The sequence below is a fragment of the Danio rerio genome, chromosome 12 (genome assembly GCF_049306965.1).
Source record: "Danio rerio strain Tuebingen ecotype United States chromosome 12, GRCz12tu, whole genome shotgun sequence".
Taxonomy (NCBI): domain Eukaryota; kingdom Metazoa; phylum Chordata; class Actinopteri; order Cypriniformes; family Danionidae; genus Danio; species Danio rerio.
The window spans coordinates 17,056,985-17,080,404 of NC_133187.1; the positions used below are offsets into that span (position 1 = coordinate 17,056,985).

At 38.9% G+C, this 23,420-nt stretch overlaps 1 protein-coding gene across 4 annotated transcripts in view; it reads left to right on the plus strand.

The window, feature by feature from the left end:
* Positions 1 to 437: 437 nt before the first annotated feature.
* arhgap23b (Rho GTPase activating protein 23b) overlaps positions 438 to 23,420 on the plus strand; it is an 85,072-nt gene continuing 62,089 nt past the window's right edge. For 2 of the 4 annotated variants that reach the window (XR_012387893.1, XM_685638.11), the window contains exon 1: positions 438 to 1,068. Coding sequence is in view for 2 of the 4 variants with exons in the window: in XM_685638.11 (XP_690730.6) it covers positions 1,060 to 1,068 (9 nt within the window). In the remaining 2 variants the exon portion in view is untranslated. Of the gene's footprint in view, positions 1,069 to 10,543; positions 11,625 to 23,420 lie in introns of those variants that run through there. The other 2 variants (XR_011017403.2, XM_068224740.2) reach the window with 1 other exon arrangement.

Genomic DNA, 23,420 nt, shown 5'->3' on the forward strand with positions numbered 1-23,420 from the left:
CTTGCCTTGTCCTACTGTTTATATAGATTTTTTGCCTCCTGTCCTGACCTTCTGCCTGTTTTGACTATGATCTTGGATGACCTTTATGTTCCTGTTTTCTAACTGTTTGACAGTTGCCTGCCTGACATCTGTTCTTAATAAACTGCATGTGGATTCTCACCTCTGTTGTCGCAGAACCTTACGTGACAGAAGACTGATGATATGTGAAGTGCATGATGGCGTTTGTAGTTCATTAAAGTGTCAGATTTGTAGTTCTACAGCAATCTGCACAGGCTGAATCACTCCTGACTGTGGCAATGTGTGTGTGTGTTTGCAAATAGTTTTGCTTTGTATATTTTTGTATTTTATGTATGTGTATTTATTAATACATAACATGCACATGACTGCACACACACACACACACACACACACACACACACGCTTATTAGTTAAATCCTAATCCCAGGATCCCGAGACAGCTAGAAATACCGCATGATGGCAACCCATCAGTCTGAGACATATATATTGGATAAGATTTTTGAGAAGGATATTAACAAGCTAGACAAAAATCTCCATAAAGGAACCGATATGACTGCTGTTGGAAACTGCTCTAGCGCTATCTGAAGTCATATGACCTTCCTATCTTACTATCCGTCTGATCCATAGGTCTGATCCTCTTGCTCAGCCATAGCCTTTAATACGCTCTGCGTGTAGAGGCAAAGATAAATGGGGCGGGGGAGGGGATACAGAGGAGGGAGAGACAGCAAGAGAGATGAGGCAAGTTTGCAAAACAAACGCACTATAGAAGACCATGATCATATTTTTGGATAGAGTGAATCAGTAAACAACAAGAAGGAAAATATGCACTTTTATTGACAAATGTGACTATACGGCTACCACAAAAGAAGAGAGAGACAGAGCGCATACGCAAGAAAAAGCAGAGAAGGGATCATGGCTTCTCTACTGAGATATGGCAACATTCTTTGCCAGACGGAGTTTGCGAGAAAGATGTCGGAAGAGTATGACTGATGAGTAGTACCATGTCAACAACTAGGAGGCTGGGACGTACTCAATGAAGATATGGATCAGGTGAGGTGTCTGGGGGTGGGTCCCACGTAGATCACTCAACTCAACAATTTTCTGAGAGAGAGAGCGAGAGAGAAGCATTCGTATTAGAGTAAAATATATTTGTAGTTTTGGTTAATATGAGTTATTTTTATAGTTGTTTGCTAGCAAGATATCTGTAAGTTGTTTGCTAGCAAGATGTCTGTAAGTTATTTTATTGAAGAATTGGGCACATAGTCAGGAATACATGTTTTGCTTTTTGCAATTATATGCACATATGTTGCTTTTTCTATTTATTTTCAAAATTGGCAATTCTGTGTAAAATCAAAAAAATATTAGATATATCAACTCAAAATAACAGTATTACTTTAACTATTTGTTTTTCTTAATGGAGACAAACATTCACAGTAACAATGAAAGGGAAGAGACTACATGTAATGTTACCATATATTCTGTAGAGGGGTCACAAAACACAATTATGACCTGATTTTTGTAGCAAAATTAGAAAGTTTTCTTTTTAATCCTACACATATTTGATTTGCCTGTGACTTTGCCAATATTTGTTACACTGTTATCAACATAATGTGATAAAGATATTAAAATGTTTTCCTCACTTTTTGAATGATCGGTTAACTTTTATAATGCAATTGTAACTTTGGAGACACTGGGAGCAGACTTGTGGTTCCAAATGCAGGTTTTAATAGGAAGGTCCATAAAGCAATGGTCAATACAGGGGCAAACAGGTAATCCAGAGTCATAGTCATAAACACAGGCAGATGATCAAAAGACAGGCAGCAAAGAGGGATGAACAAACTAAAAAGCGAGGATCAATACACTGGAATACAAACCAGGAAAATGCTTTGTAATGTTCATGTATAAACAAACTAACAAGGTGAGGGTCAAAACACAGGAAAATAGACCAGGAGAAATGCGTTGTAAAGTTCATGGAATAAACAAGACTCAGGCCCAAATGAATGAATGTGAGGTGCATTTATAGTCCTTGTAATCAGTATAAATGAGCAGCAGCTGTGTCTGTGTGCAAGTGTCCGGATTCTTGTCAGCTTTTATCAGTGTTAATTAGCAAAGGGGTTTCTGGGAGTTGGAGTTTCTTAGCAGTAGTCTCCCATATAGGAAACCCCGCTGGCAATCGGCAAAAAATACAGGTGGTAATCGCCAGCGAAGACAACTCCACTGGCAATCACAACAGAGCCCAATGCAGAAAGGAGGTGGAGCAAAGGAAGATCAGGGGGAGGGATGGAGGGCCAGGACCGTGCAGCGGAGGAGAGCCTGGGCTGTGGTACTGCCGTGAGCCTGGAACATGGAGCTGCAGAGGGCCTGGAAGGTGGAGCATGAAGCTGCGGAGGACCTGGAGCATGGAGCTGCAGAGGACCTGGAGCATGGAGCTGCAGAAGGCCTGGAAGGTGGAGTTGAGATATGTCTGGAGGCTTTAGTTCAAGGAGCACTGGCAGTTTGTTAAACCCCAGTGGGTCAGGAGGTTTTTGTTCAAGGAGCACTGGCAGTTCTTTCAACCCCAGTGGGTCAGGAAACTTTGGTTCAAGTAGTACTGGCAGTTCTTTCAAACCCAGTGGGTCAGGAGGCTTTGGTTCAAGGAGTACTGGCAGTTGATATAAACCTAGTGGATCAAGAGGCTTGGGTTCAAGGAGCACAGAGAAGTCACATGGCTCTTGCGGCTCTGGGAAGTCACATGGCTCTGGCGGCTCTGGGAAGTCATACAGCTCTGACAGCCATTTGTGGAATTCAGGTGGCTACTCTGGCCATTCGTAGGACTCAGGTGGCTGCTCTGGCCATTTGTGGGACTCAGGTGGCTGCTCTGGACATTCGTGGGACTCAGGTGACTGCTCTGGCCTTTCGTGGGACTCAGGTGACTGCTCTGGCCTTTTGTGGGACTCAAATGACTGCTCTGGCCCTTTGTGCGACTCAGGTGACTGCTCTGGTCTTTCGTGGGACTCAGGTGACTGCTCTGGCCTTCTGTGGTACTCAAATGACTGCTCTGGCCTTTTGTGGGACTCAGGTGACTGCTCTGGTCTTTCGTGGGACTCAGGTGATGGCTGTGGCCTTTCGTGGATTTCAGAAGTGCCTGGCGCTGGCCATTCGAGGGATTCAGAGGTTTCTAGTGTCCACCATTTGAGTGATTCAGAGATGTCTGGCGCCCGCAATTCGAGGAATTTAGAGGGTTCTGGTGCCCACTGCTCGGCGAATTCAAAGGGTTCTGGTGCCCACCACTCGAGGAATTCAGAAGTTTCTGAAGCCCACCATTCGAGGAATTCAAAAGTCTCTGGTCCCCGCCATTTGAGGACTTTAGTAGACTCTGGTGCCCGCCATTCGAGGAATTCAAGGGGATCTGTAGCCTGCCATTTAAGGGATTCAAGGGTATCTGGCGCCCGCCATTCAGAAAGTTCAGGTGGCGGCAGCAGCTCTGGCGGCAGTGGCTTTGGTAGTTCTGGTGGCAATGGCCATTTTGTTAACTGGAGGTCTGGAGGCAGCCATTTTGTGAGCTAGAGGACTGGAGGACCATCTTGTGAGCTAGAGGTCTAAGCTGGTGAATAGGGGACAAGAGTACATGAGATGCCAGCATAGTATTGTTAATAGAGGGGGTAGCAAGCCTCGCAGCTGGCAGGTCTTGCTGTCTCTGTCCAGAGTCGTAGTCATAAACACAGGCAGATGATCAAAAGACAGGCTGCAGACAAGAATGAACAAACTACAAAGCGAAGATCAAAACACGGGAACCAGGAAAACGCTTACAGTGATGTGATGTTGTGCGCCGAGGCTTCCTAGCATGTATCAAAAAAACGATACATCTCACAGTGAAGTAGTGTACCGGAGCTTGATTCGTTTTGCCATCATCACATGATTAGTGACGTCTGAAGCTTCATTTTGGCCTATACCCACGTGACTTGGTAAAGTGTATAGCCAGAGATTAGGCGTCGACTGCACTGCAGTCCCACACACCAGTAATTAAATTAAAATGCAATAGTAATTTATAGTAAAAAGGTTTTGACCATACTAAAGTGTAATAGTGTATTTTTTTTACAATAATCTTTAAAAAAAAAAAAAAAAACTTGCATATCGTAGTATAGTGTTTAACGGAGGCCAGTTGGCGAGTGCAGCCCAATAGCATCGCTCACATAGCCTCCTCCTAGAGCATGCGCCTCCCATGTAGGAATCGCTGGTTTGATCTCCACTTGGTATGGGACTAGTTGGAATACGATAATTGTAAATATTTTTGAATACCTTGGATTTTACTACAGTCATCGGTGGTGTAATGTGACATACCTTATGTGTAAAACCTAAAGTAATTGAGTATTTTTTTTTTATATTACTGTTGTTGTATTACTACATGAACGAGTTGGTCAGTTATGAACATTTGACATTATTGCAACACAGTGCTTTTCCACACTCTAACCAGAAGAGGTCCTCATCGAGCTCTGATTATGAAAGCTTCAAGTAATGAACCTTTTACCGATACAATTGGGTCAAGCACTTCACTGGTTCAGAAACTTTACTTCACCATCACTACTACTTTACATTACACTACTTTGTAATGTTCATGGATAAACAAACTAAAAAGGCAAGGGTGAAAAACGAGGAGAAACACATAAAGTTCATGAAACAAACAAGACTCTGCCCCAAATGAATGAATGTGAGGTGCATTTATAGTCCTTGTAATCAGTGTAAATTAGCAGCAGCTGTGTCTTTGTGCAAGTGTCCAGATTCTTGTCAGCTGTTATCAGTGTTGATGAGCACAGGGGATTCTGGGAGTTGGAGTTTGCTTAGCGGTAGTCTCCCATATAGGACACCCTGCTGGCAATCAGCAAAAACAACAGAAAGTAATCACCAGCGAAGACAACTCCTCTGGCAATCACAACAGCAATAAACATTGAAAGGCATCTAACCTCTAATTGCTTACACCAGAAACTGAAAGCAATAACTACCCTCTACTCCGCTGTGTTTGCTCACTGTATGTGTGTGCTCTTACTTCTTACTCATGTGTACATTTTGATAGGTTAGAAGCAAAGGACCAATTTCAAGTATAGGTAATCACACTTGACAATACTCAATTTCAATCTGTCTTATAGTATGTTCCCATTAGAAGTATAACTTAAGCAATAAATTGTCCTTTCTGTGTTGTTTGAAAGTGTTTAAGGTTTCTTAAATTACATCAATTTAGTGGCTTATTGTGCAATTCTGTATGAAAAGATCATGATATCATATATTCATGATTAGTGCTTTTTTATTACTTTGTGGATTTAATGAACAGAACACAACCAGCATTAAAGGGCACATAGTTTACCCCTTTTTTATGATTTAATATTAATATTATGGTTCTTCTGAGTGTGCCAGTTTAGGTTCAGTTCAACACACAGTTCAGATGTTTTTATTATAATGTGTTATAAAGTGTCATGTCAGGGGCGTTTACACAGTTTGCTGTTTTATGGGCGTGTTGCTTCACAGTTTCGGCTTCCCGCCCATCGTAACAAGGGGGCGGAGCCAAGAGCTCCTACGCTCTGTGTTTACAACAGACAGGCTGACAGACAGAGAGAGAAGCTAAGCTATGCTAGGATGAGCATTCAGATGTACATGTACGAGTCGGACACAGACCAAGCAGAGAGTACAAAATCATTTGTGTCTTTGAAACATGAAGTGTCCTGAATCGTCGCGCCACGCATTCCTGAACTCCAAACACAAGCCTCCACCAGGGCAAACACAACAGCGCCGCGCCAAGCCACTGACCTGAAGCTCCACTGCGTGCACCGAGACAGAAACCCACGCCACGCCGAGCCGCTGACTCGAAGCTCCACCGCGCGCACCGCGACAGAAACCCACGTCCAAAACTCCGAAATGCACGGCGCCGCACCACGCAAAAAGTACAAGCAATAAATCCGATTACAGCGATAATGAGATAATAAAGAGAATATTGATCTTGTTTTGAGCTCAATGAGCTTTTCATCAAAAAAATAGAGCAAGGGTGTTCCTTCAGTGATTTCGCTTTGACTCAAATGCTGAAAATGGCGGACGTGCAACAAGTAACTGAGGATATGATCATGATGAGAGGCTGTCAATCAATATTAGTGGGCGGGGGGACCGAACTCCTACGTAAAGTTGCGGTCGGTCTGAAAACCGCTCCAATTGGTCCACCGTTTTTTTTGTTGTAAAATTGAAAAAAAAGGACCTTGTGTGTTTATATCACCCCAATATGACAGTCTATACACGATACTTGCACACATGTCTATCCAAACAGCTTGAAAAGTAGATTTTTCACCATAGGTGCCCTTTAATGTAACAGATATCATTAAAGCTCTAAGTGACTATTCAATTAGTGGTCTGTCTCAGCAATAGGCTGATGGGTGATTGGCTAATGGCTAAGATTATGCTCAATATTATTGCTTACACACTGACTGTATATGTGTGTGTAAAAACACACAACCACAGCACATTTAAATAAGACTGAATGAAATCAGTATTTTGCCCCCCAAAAAATGAAATACTGGTTACGATCCTTCTGATGATACCTCGAACTGTGTTTTGTTTTTTTAAATCTAAACATATCTGTCTCAAATACTTTATCAGTACGTTTATTTACTGCTTTGCTATTTTGCTTTTGCTGCAATCTTTAGGCCTTTTGCATAGCCTATTAATGGGTGAACCACCTACGAAAAATAACAATATTTTAAGAAAATACATAATTTAGGATTATATCCTTATAAACATGACAGATCAACCAAGGTGCTTGTACGTTCCTGATACACAGATTCATGTGAGGGTAGGCAAATCTTAAACACATATAGTATGAGGGGTTGGAAGATAAAACAGATAAAACAGCCAATTTAGTGTTTGGAGGTTTCATGGCTAAATTTGATCAACCTGGTGGCCAAACTTTATTGCACATTCCAGTAAGAGCAAAGTGTGAAGGTTTAATTAACAGAATAATGGCACAATTTTGCTTAAAATATTGCAATGCACACAACATTGTGGGTGGCATATCAAAGTTCAAATAGGTGTGCATCTCAATAGTGCATCTGCGACCAAGACAACAAGTTACAAAGAGTCATATTGATAAGCCCATTGATAACCTTTGCTTACTTTTGCCAATGCCAAACGTTTCAATGGTGCCAGCAGTGAAAATCTTTCAAATGTATTGTTCTCTGATGAGTCCGCTTTCACTGTCTTTCCCCCATCCAACAGAGTTATGGTGTGGAAAAGCCTCAAAGAAGTGTACCACCCAGACATCTGCATGCCCTGAGTGATGCGTGGGGGTGGATTAGTCATAGTTTAGTCATTCCCTATGCCCAGTACTTGTGATAGATTTGTGCAACTCTGCCAAGAATAACCAGACCATTCTGGAAAACCATGTGCACCAAATGCTTCAAATATTGTATCCTAAAGATGGTGTGGTGTATAAGGATGATAAGGCACCAATACACAAAGTAAGCATGGCCTGCAAAGTCACCCGATGTAAATGTTATTGAATATTACTACTTTGGGGTGTTTTTGGAGAAGCGAATCAGGAAATGTTTTCCTCCACCAGCAACACATTATTACCAGTCCACTATTTTGCAAGAATGATAGCTCAAAATCCCTCTGGCCACTATGCAGGACCTGAATCTGCCATTCCCAAGACATACTAATGCTGCATTGGCTGCAAAAGAAGGTCCATCTGATGCATTATTGTGGTCTAAAACCAGGCATTCCAGTTAACTGTCCAACCACTGCAAGTGCATACAGAAAACACAAATCCCAGGGCATTTCTGGACAAACCATCCACCTCAGTGATTTGCAGTATGGCTGAGTGATGGTCTGGTAATCAATTAATAAAGTTACATTTTCTCCAGGATTGGACTAAACACACTTGCATTTTTTCTTATGGCAGTGAAAACCCCCCACAAATAGCAGTCTACTCATTATTTAAAAAACGCAAATGGGCTATTTTATTTTTTAATCATGATTACGTCTAAAGCAGTGTGCTTTTTAGTGACATTTTGCTTTTGAGATGACCAAGGAAAAGTGTCTCTTTTGACTTGAATTCACCCTAATACAAAAAGCCACATGGTGCACTTTATGTCATCTCCCCAAAGGCATAACATTAGTCAAGTATCACTGAACTAGATAGCCTGCTAGTAAAGCACGTGTTATCAGCTACACCAGGACATTTTTATGTAATGAAAAGTAGGCAAGTTTACTGGTGCTATACAAACAACAAAACATAATCTGGCTATTTCACCACAATAGATTGATAGCATATTACATATGGATGTATCCTTAATGCAAGGTTTCTCTCACATACTCCTCCATGGCCTTCTGTTCAGGGATGGTGAGAGAATAAATTTTAACTCTGTAAACTAGTTTACCCAGGAGGCTGTCAATGGTGTAGTCCCTTGGTCTGTGAGGTGGTAGTCTGGGCAGAAAACTTAACTGAACTGGGATGTCGACAGAATTTCAACGGGCCTTTTATGGAAGTTGAGTTTACTTAATGGAATCATTGGAGCAGGGGACAGGGGTCCAGGAAGGATAGGGAAACAACCAAGAAAACAGCAACCACCCCACTTTATGACAGTGGGATCCTCTAGACCTAACAGTGTGCTGTTCTCAGTATGGAGTTTTCTGATGCTCAGTTAAACAGGACCAATACTGTGTCAGAAGTGTCCATGGACTAAAGGTGTTCCAGTTATGGACTGGATCTGATAGGGGGTGCAGTTGAGAAATTACTTTAGCTGGAGTTGACTACATAGTTCTGCAAAGATAATTTTACCGGCTGACCCAGAGTCAAGAAAATCAGGGACTGAAACACAATACTGAAATGCAGTGAGTTCTTCAAATGTGATTAAAGGTTGTGCATTTACAGGGGAAGCAGAAACCAAACTCAGACTGTGGGACAGGCCAGCACTTTCATTTAATGCTTGGATGAGATGCGCTGTAGAGGAGTGGCAGATTTACTGCCACTGTAATGCTCAGACCTGGCTGAGTGCTAGCCACAGTAAAGGTGATGTGAGAGCTGTGAGAGCATCCACTAATCACAACACTACATCACAGTTGATGCCCAATGACATGCCCAGGGATAATGTAAGTTAAAAACTTTGAAACACTGCTGCTGATTGCACTGTCACATCATTGGAATGCACATGTTTCAGCTGCTGCTGCTTTCTCACAATGCATATTGGCTTCTCTGAAGCAAGAATCTGTGTGACTGCAAAAATTCCATTTAAATACCCATATGTATGGGAGTGGTCTCAAATGCAGATTGCATTTTCCAATTTTCATTGGCTCTTTTTAAACAAAGTCAGAGATGTTAGTCTCTTGTTGCTGACACATCACAGACAAAAACCCAATATCTAGCATTCTAAATATTCAAGACCAGTTGGCCGACTCGACCCCATTGGTCAGAAATGACAAGCTGCAGCCAACAAGAGAGCAAGTCAAGAGCTGAATGAACGTTGTGTTTAGGAGCTTAACAGAAAAGTCTGCGATTGGCCAAATAGGTCATCATTGCACTCACTTCACCCTGTTTACACAAACACAAGAGCATATTAAAGTCAAGTCTATCCACTGAACTATCCAGATATAAGTGATTGATCCATTGACACATACGCTTATTGATGCTGTCAATTGGTCCCTTGAATGCTTTCGGATAGATTTCAAATGTTGTTTGAAAGAATAGTGCTCTGTTCTTTCTGACAGCTCCACCCTCAACCATTCATTCGCTGTGGTTTTGGAGCTGGACAGAGCTGTTGGGGAAAAGATGTTGTTTACACCACAGTGATTTAAAGACACAAAATCAAGTCATCTAGTCTCAATGCCACAGTGAAGTGCTGATATTTAAAGTTGTGTAATGTGAAATAGGCTTAAGTGGAATCCCCAATCTCGTTAGTCACATTGTAATGCATAGTGACCAACTGAAAGGACATGGCAAAGTATGTGACTACTTGTGTACATAGGATTTTGTTTTAAATAAATTTGCACAGATTTCAAATAAACATCTTTCACGTTGACGTTGTCAATTGTCGTTTGTGTAATATTGAGTGTGCACTGTGAATACTTTCCTGATTCCATGTTTTTTCCACCACAATCAGAAAAGTCGTGATGTTGAATTTACAAAAACATCTGCAATGTGATGTGTGCATTATTAAATTGTGTGAATGAATAGAATATTACATAAGCTACATTGCAAACTGCTTAGTATCAAATAAAGTAGTATTGCATTCTGTTTATTATGCTCTGATGCAAACCAAAGACTTGTAGGAATATATTCTGTGGTCTACTGTATATTAGATTCTTAAGTTTATAGCCTTAAATGAAGGAAAGCAAAAGAGACAGTTAGGTCTCTGAATTTAAAATGAGCTGACAGAGATACAAAGCAAGTCAACCGAAGAGAGAGAGGGAGGAAGAAGAAGAAGGGGAGGGAGATGGAGGGAGGGATGGAAGGAGTAAGGGAGAGTGGGAGGAGGAAAGAGAGATATAGAGACGGAGAGAGAGGTGTGCATGTAGGAAAAGAGCTCATTACATCAGCGGCAGGACTGACTGGACTGGGGATTGATAAAGAGATGGAGAGAGGGACAGAGCCATGGAATGGAGACGAGGTCAATCACGTGTCTGCATGGAAATGTTCACATTGAGCTGACAGATTCAAAGACTGATGCTTTGTGACAAACGTTCAGCTAGAAAATAGAACGTTCAACTCCACAATTGATGAGAGAAACAAAGCAAGTGGACATAGGAAAACTATCATAATTTTTTGATAATACTGATATGACCCGCTTGCATCTAACAGAACAGCCTGAGAAGAGGGAACAGCACACTCTGGTTCTGTCCATTTTGGCACTTGAGGTTACTCCTCGTGACTGAAGAATTTTGCCAAAAGGGAGAAGCTCTGAATCATTTTGCACATCAAGAATCCTTGACCTCGTTGCATTTAAATATTGGCTTGTTGGATGTAGAAAAAAAGAGTAAATCTAAGAAAGAAAAGGGAGGATGAGGACATCTTTCAGTTTGTAGATAATACAGAAAGGAATTATGTCTCACAAAGTGTAGCTGGATCTAAACAAGTTTGTAGGTTTTTTTTTATCATAAGGCATCTTGGGTAATTACTAAATATGTGTAAAGAGCCACAGACCAGCAGGTATGGGACAGATCTAAATCTTCTCATGATTTCCACTACTAGCTCCTGGATAAACCAATACATTTGAGTGGATGGCCAAGATTTAGGCTAATTTAGAATAATGCAATGTAAGCTAAGAATCATCAGAAATGACTGTTGGCTTGTTGATCACCAAGGAAATAAGTGAAGAGAAGAGTTCTTGTGTTTGTGAGGAGGTTAGAACATTCATCAATGTGGTGGTGGCACTGTACATTTTGTCAGGCCAATAATGTGCTCAGTAAAGCGGCACATATCCGGAGTCCCATCTCCAATGGGTAAAGAGTGGTGCTTTGAGTTTTCATTGGGAGTGGATTGCAGCAATCCAGAACCACGCTGCATATGGTTGGTGATTCTTAGGAACTCCAGTGTCCTGCCTTGCTGTACTCCAAAGGTCTCTGGAACTGGCATGATACATTGGGATCTAAAAATGGTAAGAAATCAAATATGTGACTTGAAGCGATTTGATTGTCACTTTATGTTTTTCTTTCATGTCAAAGTATATTTTGTTTCCTGAGATCACAAATTGGCATGTCACATTAGCGAATAGCTGTTTGTGCTTGTGTGAGTCTAGCAGGTCTTTAATACAGTGGGTACTGTCCAATATGTGTTGCATTAGTTTTTGGCATGTGATAGTCAAGTACTGTATATTGTCAGGTAAATGTACCATGTTTTTTTTTTTTTGTTTAAAATTAGGAACGTTAAATTATCAGATAAGGCTGTGCTTACTGTGCTGTGTGTTAAAAGAGCTTGGAGATGACAAGTGAGGGGAAAAACATTCAGAGTGGCTACTGTGTTTGTAGTTAGCAGTTGTGTGTTAGATACACTGTATATGTTAGTGGGAGTGATTATGCAACCTTGTAGACCACTTGTTTTGTTCTATGTATGTTTTCTAGCCAGTAAATGTACTGCTTTAAAGAATAAGAATGAAAAAATATATCAATAAAATAGTAAAATATAATTAGATTTGTCTGCTTGTATAATGTGCCTCTGAAAAAAAAATTAAAATGCCAGAAAGCCATAGTGGTACAAGCTACTTAAATAGTACTTAAACGTGCTCTTGTTTTGTACATTTTTAGTCATGTTAGTATCATCAATGTCATGATTAAATGTTAATTTTAATGTAGGAGTAAATAAATCTCTTTGATAAGATCTGTTGTTTCATTAAGTATCAATCAATCCATCAATCCTTATTTTATAAGGCATTATAAAAATCATAACACAACAAAGCACCGAACAGGAAACACAAAAGTCATAATGGCAATCAATAAGAATAGTTAAAATATAAAACCAGTAAAAAGCGTGCACGTAATAGCTGTCAGTACCTTGTAAATGTTTTGGATAAAAAAAGAAACAGAATTGTTTCTGAGAAAGAAGATATGCTACTGTTGATTATTAAGAATATCCCATTAATGCTCTCACAAATCTAATAGATTGGAAATCTATACATATATGCAATTTTTTGACTGACGATGAAAACTAACTCAACATACATGAATGGTTAGACAGTATTAGGGTCCATTTACATATTGCATCTGAAACAGTTAGGTGCGTTGCTTTCTTCAATAATTTCAGTTCCTTAGATAGTGCTCGCCTGTGGGATCTGTCATTGCTAGACAACCCTTAACCATTCTCACAGAGGATGACAAACTGACAAATCATTGCTGCAGTTCTGATACAACTTTTGTTTATGGATGGGGATTAAAAAGCACTACAGTGTTTGGGTGTGCTGCGTATGTCTGAGGTAATTAGTCTACCATTATTACTGAAAAGTGTATACTCCATACAATGTGTGAAGCTGATCAGTTATGCCTAGTTTAGACTGCGTGATTTTAGCCCCGATTTTGGCTCGCTGACAGGTTTTGAGAAATCGACGAAAAATGCCTGAAATCACAGGCAAATCGCTGCTCGTGCACGTGAGTGACAATCACACAGTATGAACTTTTAAAGACGCGATCTGAGAGAATCGCAGATGAGTCGCTGATGCCTGTGAGATATTTGGCATGCTAAATATCTGGAGCTGTCGGCGATTCAAATCATGCCGTGTGAATTGAGTTTTGACTGAAAATAACATCAGTGATCGCCTACAGCCAATGAGAGAGCAGCATTCACTTGTGTGTGCATGTGTGTAAACCTGCTGCAGGCCAGCGGGAGGCTGGGGGAGAAGTTAAAAGCTCTCTTTTTCGGTTTATTTGGACCCACGAAATGGAGGAAAAACTAGTGGAAGTTTGACAGGATTCAGGAGCAACTGTGTCTGTTTGACGTTTCATACAGAAAGAAATTAGTTTATTATCAACGTTGAGGAGAAATGAATAATTCCTTTTAAACCCAGGTGAGCAAACATGTACATGTTCTACCCCATTAAAGGCTTCTTTCTCATAATGTAGTTAATAACAAAATATATACTACATGTTTTTGGCTGTGAGACGTAGTTTGGATGAAGTTGTCGGCGATTCTTCCTATAGTAAAGTCATGCAATGTGAAAGTCCCTATCGCCGATCCATCTTGCAGTGTAAACAAAGCAGCGACAAAACGCTAGCCCAGACAGTCATGCAGTGTGAAAACATCTGTGACATGACCACTTTGAAAATCATGCAGTCTGAACTCAGCATTAGTTGTAGTTACATGATTTGCAGTGCATTGTGAAATGTTGGTGTGTGTCACTCTGCATGCACGTTGATCCCTATTTAAGAACATATAGTGTTGTGTATCATCAGCATAACAGTGTAAACTAAGCCCATGTTTTTTTATGATATCATCAGCGGTAACAGGTATACATATATAAAAACATATATAAAAATAAATATAAATATGAAAAGCAAACAGCCAAGAACTGACGTTTGGGGTACCCTAGAGTGTACTTTTGTACACAATGCCCTTTCTTCAACTGAAAAAAAAAATAAATAAACATTTAGAACGTTCTGATAGGTGCACCAAGCCAATGCAGTTCCAGCAATAGCACACAATTTTTTAACCTTATCAGAATGTTGTGATCAGTAGTATCAAATGCAGCATTGACATCCCTAGTAGCAAAGGATTCTGGCCCAGATTTGGCAAAAAGCTGGCACAGCAGCCATTCATCCGGCACTGGCATACAGCATGTGGGCCAAACATGGCCCGGGTTTGGCAGAGGTGGCACCGTTTTTAAGGTGGCACACAAGATTTGGGCCAGATGAAAAACGTAGTATTTGGCCCAGATTAAAAATTTGATAAGTGGGCCATGTGAGTTTGGCCAGTCTTGACCCACATTTAAAATACACTAAAATAATTTTTGAGTAAATAAAAAAAATTCTACCAATTAGGTCACTTTAAGAAAAAGTGTGCCCATAGTGTGCCTAAAGTGCATCACTCCATGGGTTTATCAATTTCATTGCAATCGTGACACACCAACCTATCTGGCCCGGTTCAGGCCCAGTTATGAGTTATTAACTTGGCTGAGACTTGGCCCAGATATGGTCTGTGTTTGGCCCTTGTCTGGAAGCCAGATTTGGTCCAGTCATGTACCGTAATTCACTGCGGCGTGTGGGCCAAGCAAAACCTGATTGTGTGGGCCAGAGCTGGGCCAGAGAAATTTTGCTATGTGGGATACAACAACACTAACAGTAAGAAAACCATGACCAGATGGTAAAAGCAGGTCATTTGTAGCTTTGATGAGTGCTGTTTCAGTGCCCTAAATCCTGGTTGAATTTTCTCAGAAACAATCTTTCTTTTTCACACATCCAGCTCCTTTAGAGTTGAGTGCCATCGTATAGGTGTGGCTAAGATGAAACCTGTATGCATTTCCCTATTACTGTGCTCCCAGGTGTTATGGAGAGAATCTGCTGGATTCATTAAATGAAAGTTTTAATTTTGACCTCTGAGGAAGCAAAACTCAAGCTCTGGACTATTAAAAGTTGTTAAGAACATGCTCTTCTCTAAGACACTTGTCATAAAGAAATCATAGACAATAAGGTCAAGTTTCTCCTATTTTGGAATTAATACCTCTAACTCAGTCAACTGTCTGGTTGGTTCAGTGGTGGAGTTGGGAGACTCAAGGACTCTTCATACTCAATGACTTTTTAAATGAAGGAACCTTTAGGCTGTGGCCTGAAAGTGAGCTAAAGGCCCGTTTCCACTGAGTGGTAGAGTACGGTACGGTACCGTTCGGTATGCTTTTAAGGCCGTTTACACTGTCAAAAGGTACCTAAAAGTGAACCGTACCCTTCCACTTTATGGGTACTCTTTGCAAAGGTTACCTAGCTTGGCAAAAGTGTACCAAAAGGTGGAGATAGATGCACAGCTGAAAACTTATGCACAAGCCAGAATTAAAACAAATGTTTTAAATACACAGCCGAGACCTTACACCATAATAATATAATACATATAATAATGAGCCATGGTCGACCCATACTCAAATAGACGTTGTTGTCGTCTTGATGAACAGCCACAAAATCAAAAATAAGTGCAGATTCCACTCCTAGTTTAGGCTGTCTAAAGCGCGAGGGTGTCATGATTGCTATCAATCTATGTTGGAAAAGACTGCTGGTGAACTACAGACCCATAATGTACTACAATTCCCTACATTCCGCTTTGCACACACTGGACTCCATTTCCATTAATCTCACACACAGCTGAAACCCATTATCATGAATTGTTTGGACTATAAATACATCTTAAGAATCTGAGTTCATTATTGAGTCTTTGTATGTCATGTGAATGTTTTGTTATGTTATATGGATGTTTTGTTATGTACATGTTTCAGAGCCTGAATCTTGTTTGAGTTTTTTTTTTTTTTATACTTTTTAAGTTTTTACAAGGACTGTATCATTAAAACTGCACTTGAATCCTACCTTTTGTCCTAGTCTCATCATCGCTTTCTCGCTTGTGCTCACATACACGGCTATATTTGAAATAACAAAATTCTTGAGCTGATGATAATAACATGCATGTGATTATTGAAGGGCATTCAAACATGTCAGAAATTAACATCATCCCCTTTTGGACTACTATTTTGTCGTTCTGTTAAGTGACAATGACAACAGAGGTGAGAATCCACATGCAGTTTTATTAGCGATGTCAGGTAAGCAGTGGTCAATACAGGAGCAAGCAGATGTATGAGGGCAATCCAAAGTCGTAGTCAATTAACAGGCAGATTGTCACAAGGCAAGCAGCAAACAGGATGAAACAAATAAACGCGGTCAAGGATCAAAACACGACAAAGGCAGCGGCGATGTAGTGTCACCCAACTGATAACAAGACTCAGTCATGAGTGTTTCAAAGTGAGCTGTATATTTGTGTGTGTAATCAGTACTTAAACAGCATCAGCTGTGTGTATGCAATCAGTCAGAATCGGAAACAGGTTGTGTGTGTGGAGCATGGCTGGTTCTTGTCCATTTACCAGGGGTCTGTTCTTCGTACCTCGCTTAAATGATCTAAGATTATTTGGCAAATCCGGGATCTTTTAATCTTGATAACTGACCTCTCGCTAATTTGGTTCTTCAAACAAGTTCGAGAATCAAATTAGAATGTCTGGATGAACTGATCTGAGATCGCTGCATGTGTTGTGAAGGACAGATCTATCGATCCTCGAAATCATGATCAGCAATGCCATGATTGGCTGACGTCACAGCAGCGTAATGACATCATCTGATTAATATTCAATTATCCATGTGAGCAAAATTACATTAAATTAGCAGTAAACCGTTTTTTAAATATGACACGCAATAACCTTTCATTTGTTGTGAGCTGCAGGCTTTACACTTCCATGTTTCAAAAGTATTTATCATGTATTTCAATGCATATCAGTGTATTTAGTTTTACATTTAGAAAATATTTTCTTTTTTATAGTAGCCGTTTTTTATCGCTGTATGGAATAACTGGATGTTTACAAAAGCATTTTGATATTGGTAAAGGCGTCTGCAACTTTTGTGAAGCATCAAATCCCTGTCAAATTAACTGTCAAAACATGTTTATGACTGCATATGTATTATTGCTTTTAAAAAAAGTCACATATTGTGCATTTCTATTATCATACATACACAAATTTTTCTAAAGCGATCTAAAAAGTTCATATCAATAAGTTTTCTCTTTGCACCACCAGGTGGCAGTCTTTGTACTTTCATTTCGAGGGTACAGATTGCATAAGTTTTATTAATATATAACTTTCTTTATTTTACTAATAACTAAAACTTTATATATATTTAAAAAAATATATAGTATTTTCCCAAGTGTATGTAACTACTACTGTAAAAAATATCTGAATTTGGTACATACTTTCTGTATTATCTTTGCTTGAACTGAGCCAATCTAATTCTGTTTTTATGAATTAAACCTGCTTCCGACCAGGTTTGATCTACCAGAACTGTTGCTATGACAACAACTCTTGGATCAGCTTTGAAGAACGAAACGATCCTGGACCGTGTCAAATCGTCAATATCCAAATCCAGCTAACTGAGTAATCCACGTACGAAGAATGGACCCCAACAGATTTGTAGTTCATGTGAATGTGAGTGTTTACCAGCAACCTTTGGGGGTTAGAATGCTGGGGTCTGTTCTTCGTACCTCGCTTAAATGATCCAAGATGATTTGGCAGATCCTGGATCTTTTAATCTTGATAACTGATCTCTAGCTAATTTGGTTCTTCAAACAAGTTCGTGAATTACATTAAAATGTCTGGATGAACTGATCTGAGATCGCTGCATGTGTTGTGAAGCACAGATCTATCGATCCTCGAAATCATGATCAGCAATGCAACGATTGGCTGACGGCACAGCAGCATAATGACATCATCTGATTAATATTCAATTATCCATGTGAGCAAAATTACATCAAATTAGCAGTAAACGCTTTGTTAAATATGACACGCAATAACTTTCGCCCTTTGTTATGAGCGGCAGGCTTTACACTGTCATGTGTCAAGATTATTCATCATGTATTTCAGTGCATATCAATGTATTTAGATCTACATTTAGAAAAGATTTTCTTTATTATAGTAGCCGTTTTTTTAATCAGTGTAAAGAATAACTGGATGTTTACAAAAGCATTTTGATATAGGTAAAGGTGTCTGCAACTTTTATGAAGCATCAAATCACCAACATTTTAACTGTTAAAACATGTTTATGACTGCATAAATGTATTATTGCTTTTAAAAAATCACATATTGTGCATTTCTATTATCATACACAAATTGTACTAAAGCGATCTAAAAAGTACATATCAATAAGTTTTCTCTTTGCACCACCAGGTGGCAGTCTTTGTACTTTCATTTCAGGGTACAGATTGCATAAGTTTTATTAATATATAACTTTCTTTATTTTACTAATAACTAAAACTTTATATATTTTTAAAAAAATATATAGTATTTTCCCAAGTGTATGTAACTACTACTGTAAAAAAATATCTGATTTTGGTACATGCTTTCTGTATTATCTTTGCTTGAACTGAGCCAATCTAATCCTGTTTTTATGAATTAAACCTGCTTCCGACCAGGTTGACCTACCAGAACTGTTGCTTTGACAACAACTCTCAGCTCAGTTTTGAAGAACGAAATGATCCTGGATCATGTCAAATCGTCAAAAACCAAATCCAGCTAACTGAGTAATCCACGTATGAAGAACGGACCCCTGGTGAACATTACACATGGCAAGAAAAATCCTAATGGGTTTTTAGTAAATTGGAATTGAACTCACAGTAACAATTTAAAGGGCACATAGTTTACCCATTTTTTCATATTTATTATAAGTCTTTTGTGTCCCCAGAATGTGTCTGTAACGTTTCAGCTCAAAACACCCATCAGAGTATTTATTATAGCTGTTTGAAGTGTCTGTATTATAGCTGGGAAAAGGTTGTTGCTGTTTTTTTGCACTGGGCCTTTAAGGCTAGTCATCCCCGCCCACCGTTCCCACGTGCCTGTCAGCAACAAGCCTCAATCGCCGCCCTCGGCTGCCTCAGGAAGCAGATCTCACGTAACGTTTGTGAGAATAACTACAGCAAGAACTTTACCAATCAGTATTTGATGATTTTTTTTTTTGTGGAGTTGCAACAATGAGTTCACGCAAACACAGCGCAGACACAGACACACACGTAGCACAGACACGTAGCGCAGACACACACACATATACATAGCGTAGACACACACACACACACATAGCACAGACATGTAGCGCAGACACAAAAACACATACATAGCGTAGACACACAGACACACACACACACATACATAGCGTAGACACGCAGACCCACAAACACATAGCACAGACACGTAGCGCAGACACACACTCACATACATAGCGTAGACACGCACACACACACACATACAGAGCGTAGACACGCAGACCCACAAACACATAACACAAACACGTAGCGCAGACACACACTCACATACATAGCGTAGACACGCGCACACACACACACACACAGAGACTGTGAAACAGACATGCAGCTGTGCTGATGAATTGAATCGCAGTACTTCATTACACACGTGCACATGTTTTAAAACATGTTAAAATTGTAAAACTCACTCTTGTTTACGTTTGATGATAATTGATGATCCTAGCAAACTGGAAAGACATTTTAATACCGGTTGCTTTGCGCTCATTCTGTCCTGGCGATATGATTATATGCATTACTACAGAGACATGTTAATGCGCGCAGCTGTCAATCAATATTGGTGGGCGGGGGGACCGCACTCCTACGTCAAGTAGCGGTTGATCTGAAAACCGCTCCAATTGGTCCACCGTTTTCTATATTGTTAAATTTGAAAAAAAAAACAAAAAAAAGGACTGGGTGTGTTTATTTCACCCCAATATGACAGTATATACACTATACTTACACACTTGTATGTCCAAACAGCTTTAAAAGTAGATTTTTCACCATGGGTGCCCTTTAAAGTTCAAAGTTAAACATTCTACTTGCTATAACTGCAAAGATCACATGACACTAATTAAATCAGAATGAAAATATATATTTTTAAAATTGTCCAATATGTAATTAATGAAATATTCAGTTTTCCATTTGTAATTGTGGTAATAGTATAGATAGTTTACTTTTTTTTTTTTTTTTAAAGAAAAGCAAAATAAAATATTTTTGATTGCACTATGATAAATGATGGAAAAAATTCACATTAAGAAATCATGATTATTTTAATATGACCTATAAAAATGATGAACACATTTTATAAATAATCAAAATGTTACAATGTAACAATTATTAAAAAGCTGAAAAAAGAATGGCTTTGGTCACTAAATGTACCTACAACTATAGAATCATGCATATAGTTCATGGAGAGCAACATGTTTTTGTGGAATTTTCTTGCAAAACTTGGCAAACATTACTTAAGCAAGCAAACACTGAGATAAATATAATTTACAGTACACATAATAGTTTTAAAATAAAAGTTAGTTTGCTTTTATTAAAATGACAGAGTATTCAAAAAGATAAAAACATTACTTTTAAAATGCTATAAATTATTTTATTACCTTTAAAATAATTGTTGTCTTATATATAATATAATTATATATTTTTTTTTTATTTTTGTTGGCCCACCCGAAATGTCACTTGGCCCACCCTAAAGTTCCAAGCTGGAGTCGGGCCTGATTCCTAACTGTGTTCACGTTTTACCTTCATGCTTTTAAAAAAAAGTTAAGTTTTAAGTTTTGCGATCTATAATCCCTAATAAAAACTCCTGTATGGCATTCCCACAACATTCTGACACTCGATGACATGTGAATACCCTGTCAGAAAAGTCTAATGGCTGGGAATGAGCTTTTTACAGTGTTTGCTATAATGTTAATTATGTTTTTGGTGTGTTAACATAGATGAATATGGCCACTAAATGCACAGTATACCATCTTATTGCCACATTATATTGTTATGATAAGATATTATATGCCTTCAGTGATTTCCTGAAGATAAATGACAAAAAATAAAGCAACTACAATAACTAAAGAATCACAATTGTCGATCTTACATGAAGCCTGAGATCGAGATGACATATGATGAAATATGCATGTGTTTTAGTGCTGTTCCATTTCTAAGGGGTAAATTTTGAAGCTCTTCCCCTTCACACTCGGTTTTAAGGGCCAAGGGGAAGGGGTAGGGTACAAAAACAGAATTGGGATTGGGCCATAGTGTCTATGGTGAATATGACAGTTAAAGTTAGGGATAGGGATGCATTGGTTAGAGAGTACCCATGTCTGTTCCTAATCATGCTGTTGCAAGCTTTGTTTTTTTTTTTTATGTTTCTAGCTGTGGTTGCAGAACATTCTTAGACTTTGATTATTGATTATTTTAGAATGAGGAGATAATTTCTTCACAGTTTTGTTTTGGTTAAATAAATCTAAATATGAATGCAACCATGTAGTGATATTATTGTTGTTGGTTAAACAACTATTAAAACCAAAAGGAGTTAGCTTATGGTTAGCTAGTGCAAAAATACATTTTATTGCCTTGTCTTCATATTAGTGCTAATAACCTTTGAAGAAGAATTTATAGTTTTTCTCGAGCTTTGATTTAAAGGTCAGTGAATTCATTTGTACAAGCCAGTCGACCTCTCCAAACTTAAAGGTAGCCAAATTTTTGAGGGAGTGCGAAAACACACTTCAACAGCAGCCATCAGTTTGTTTACACAACTTCAATGATTTTTTTCATAAAATTTTAATAATAAAACAATTAGATCACACAAGTCACAGGGGTGTTGCTAGACATAAAGGTCTACTGGGGCACTTGAGTCAATAAATTGGGTCTAGCAACGCCCCCTGTGCATGCCACAGGACTTTCTGATAAGAATTATAAAATAAAAGCCCCCAATCTTCTAAACCATTGCTTTGTATCTGAAGTAATGCGTCAGCGGCTCAACCAAGCATGACATGTGACTGCACACCCTATACAGACACTGAGGACAAAAACAGTTGAATTAAGATATGTTTGTTTTATGTGCACAACAATGTAATTTTGTAGATTGATAATGTTTTGATGGAACCACTGAAGCTTATGGTCTGTTTTGGGGATTTTTTTGTATATTCTGTACTTTGAATGAGTCTGAATTTGTCAGTCTTTGGAGGATAAGGGAGCTCTCAGATTTTAATTAAAATTTATCTTAATTTGTGTTCTGAAGACTAATGAAGATATATATTACCTCTTGCTGCACTGTGCTGTTGAAGAAAGCAGAATAATGTCATTTTCTATGAGTGATGTCATATAAGGGTGGAGTTTAAATTACTAAGGGTGAATAATTGTATGCCTGAAGGGGTTGAGTTTATGTTGAGGGACATAAGTTATATTTAAGGACATAACATTTATATTAATGCTGTCAAAGTGAGCATGTTAAAGCATGCTATTAATTTGGAATATTTAACACTTAAAAAAGTTATTCAATTAACATGATTGCAGTTTTTTATTTCCTGTTTTAGCCGACATGTGTTCAACGTGCAAAGAAATGTGGATAAGACCAAGAAAAAAATTTCCGATGGAAAGTTTCAAAACGATTAACGTTATTACCCTGTCACCACGTTATCCACATTACCTTCAGAGTTTGATGTAAATTCGGGTGTTTCATTTTTAATTTTTTAACTTGAACTGCTGTTGAGGTGGGTTTTATACTCTTTAAAGTGTGAAGTTAATCTATATATTCAAATTGTATGTGTATAATCTGCTTGTACACTTGCATACCATTAAAAGAATTAAGGTGCTATGTAGAAAGGGTCATAAAAAGAAGTGGATGAGAAGAGAGCGGGACAAAGCCTGAGTTAACAACTAAGGTGTCTCAGGAAATGGATAAGAATAGAGCAACACATGTGTAAACAGATGACAGAGGTGGAATTTGGAGTCAAGGGTTAAACTAGGGGGGATCTTGTGTGACATATGTACAACAAAGGAAAAAACAGAGTATTTAAGGAGGGCAGAGGATGAGTGAGACAGAATTTTTCAGACAGAGATGCTACTGGGGGTCTCCTGAAAGTTTTCCTTTGTTGTCGACAATAAAGTATATTCTTCTGATATTCATAACCTCCAGACTGAGTTTGATTTAGTAAGAGAAAAACCAAGAAAACCACCACACTGTTCAGCAGATTCACTTTCATTCGGCAATATGTTGTTCATGCCCCATGATAAACTGAGTGTTTGGTAGAGAATAAGAAGTAAGAACTGGTGAAAGAGCATTGTTTTATTGGAATTTGATACTAGATAGAAAAGATGGAAAGACAAAATTACCGCATTTCGTGACGCGGGTGCCTGTAGTCCAACATGTTACCAA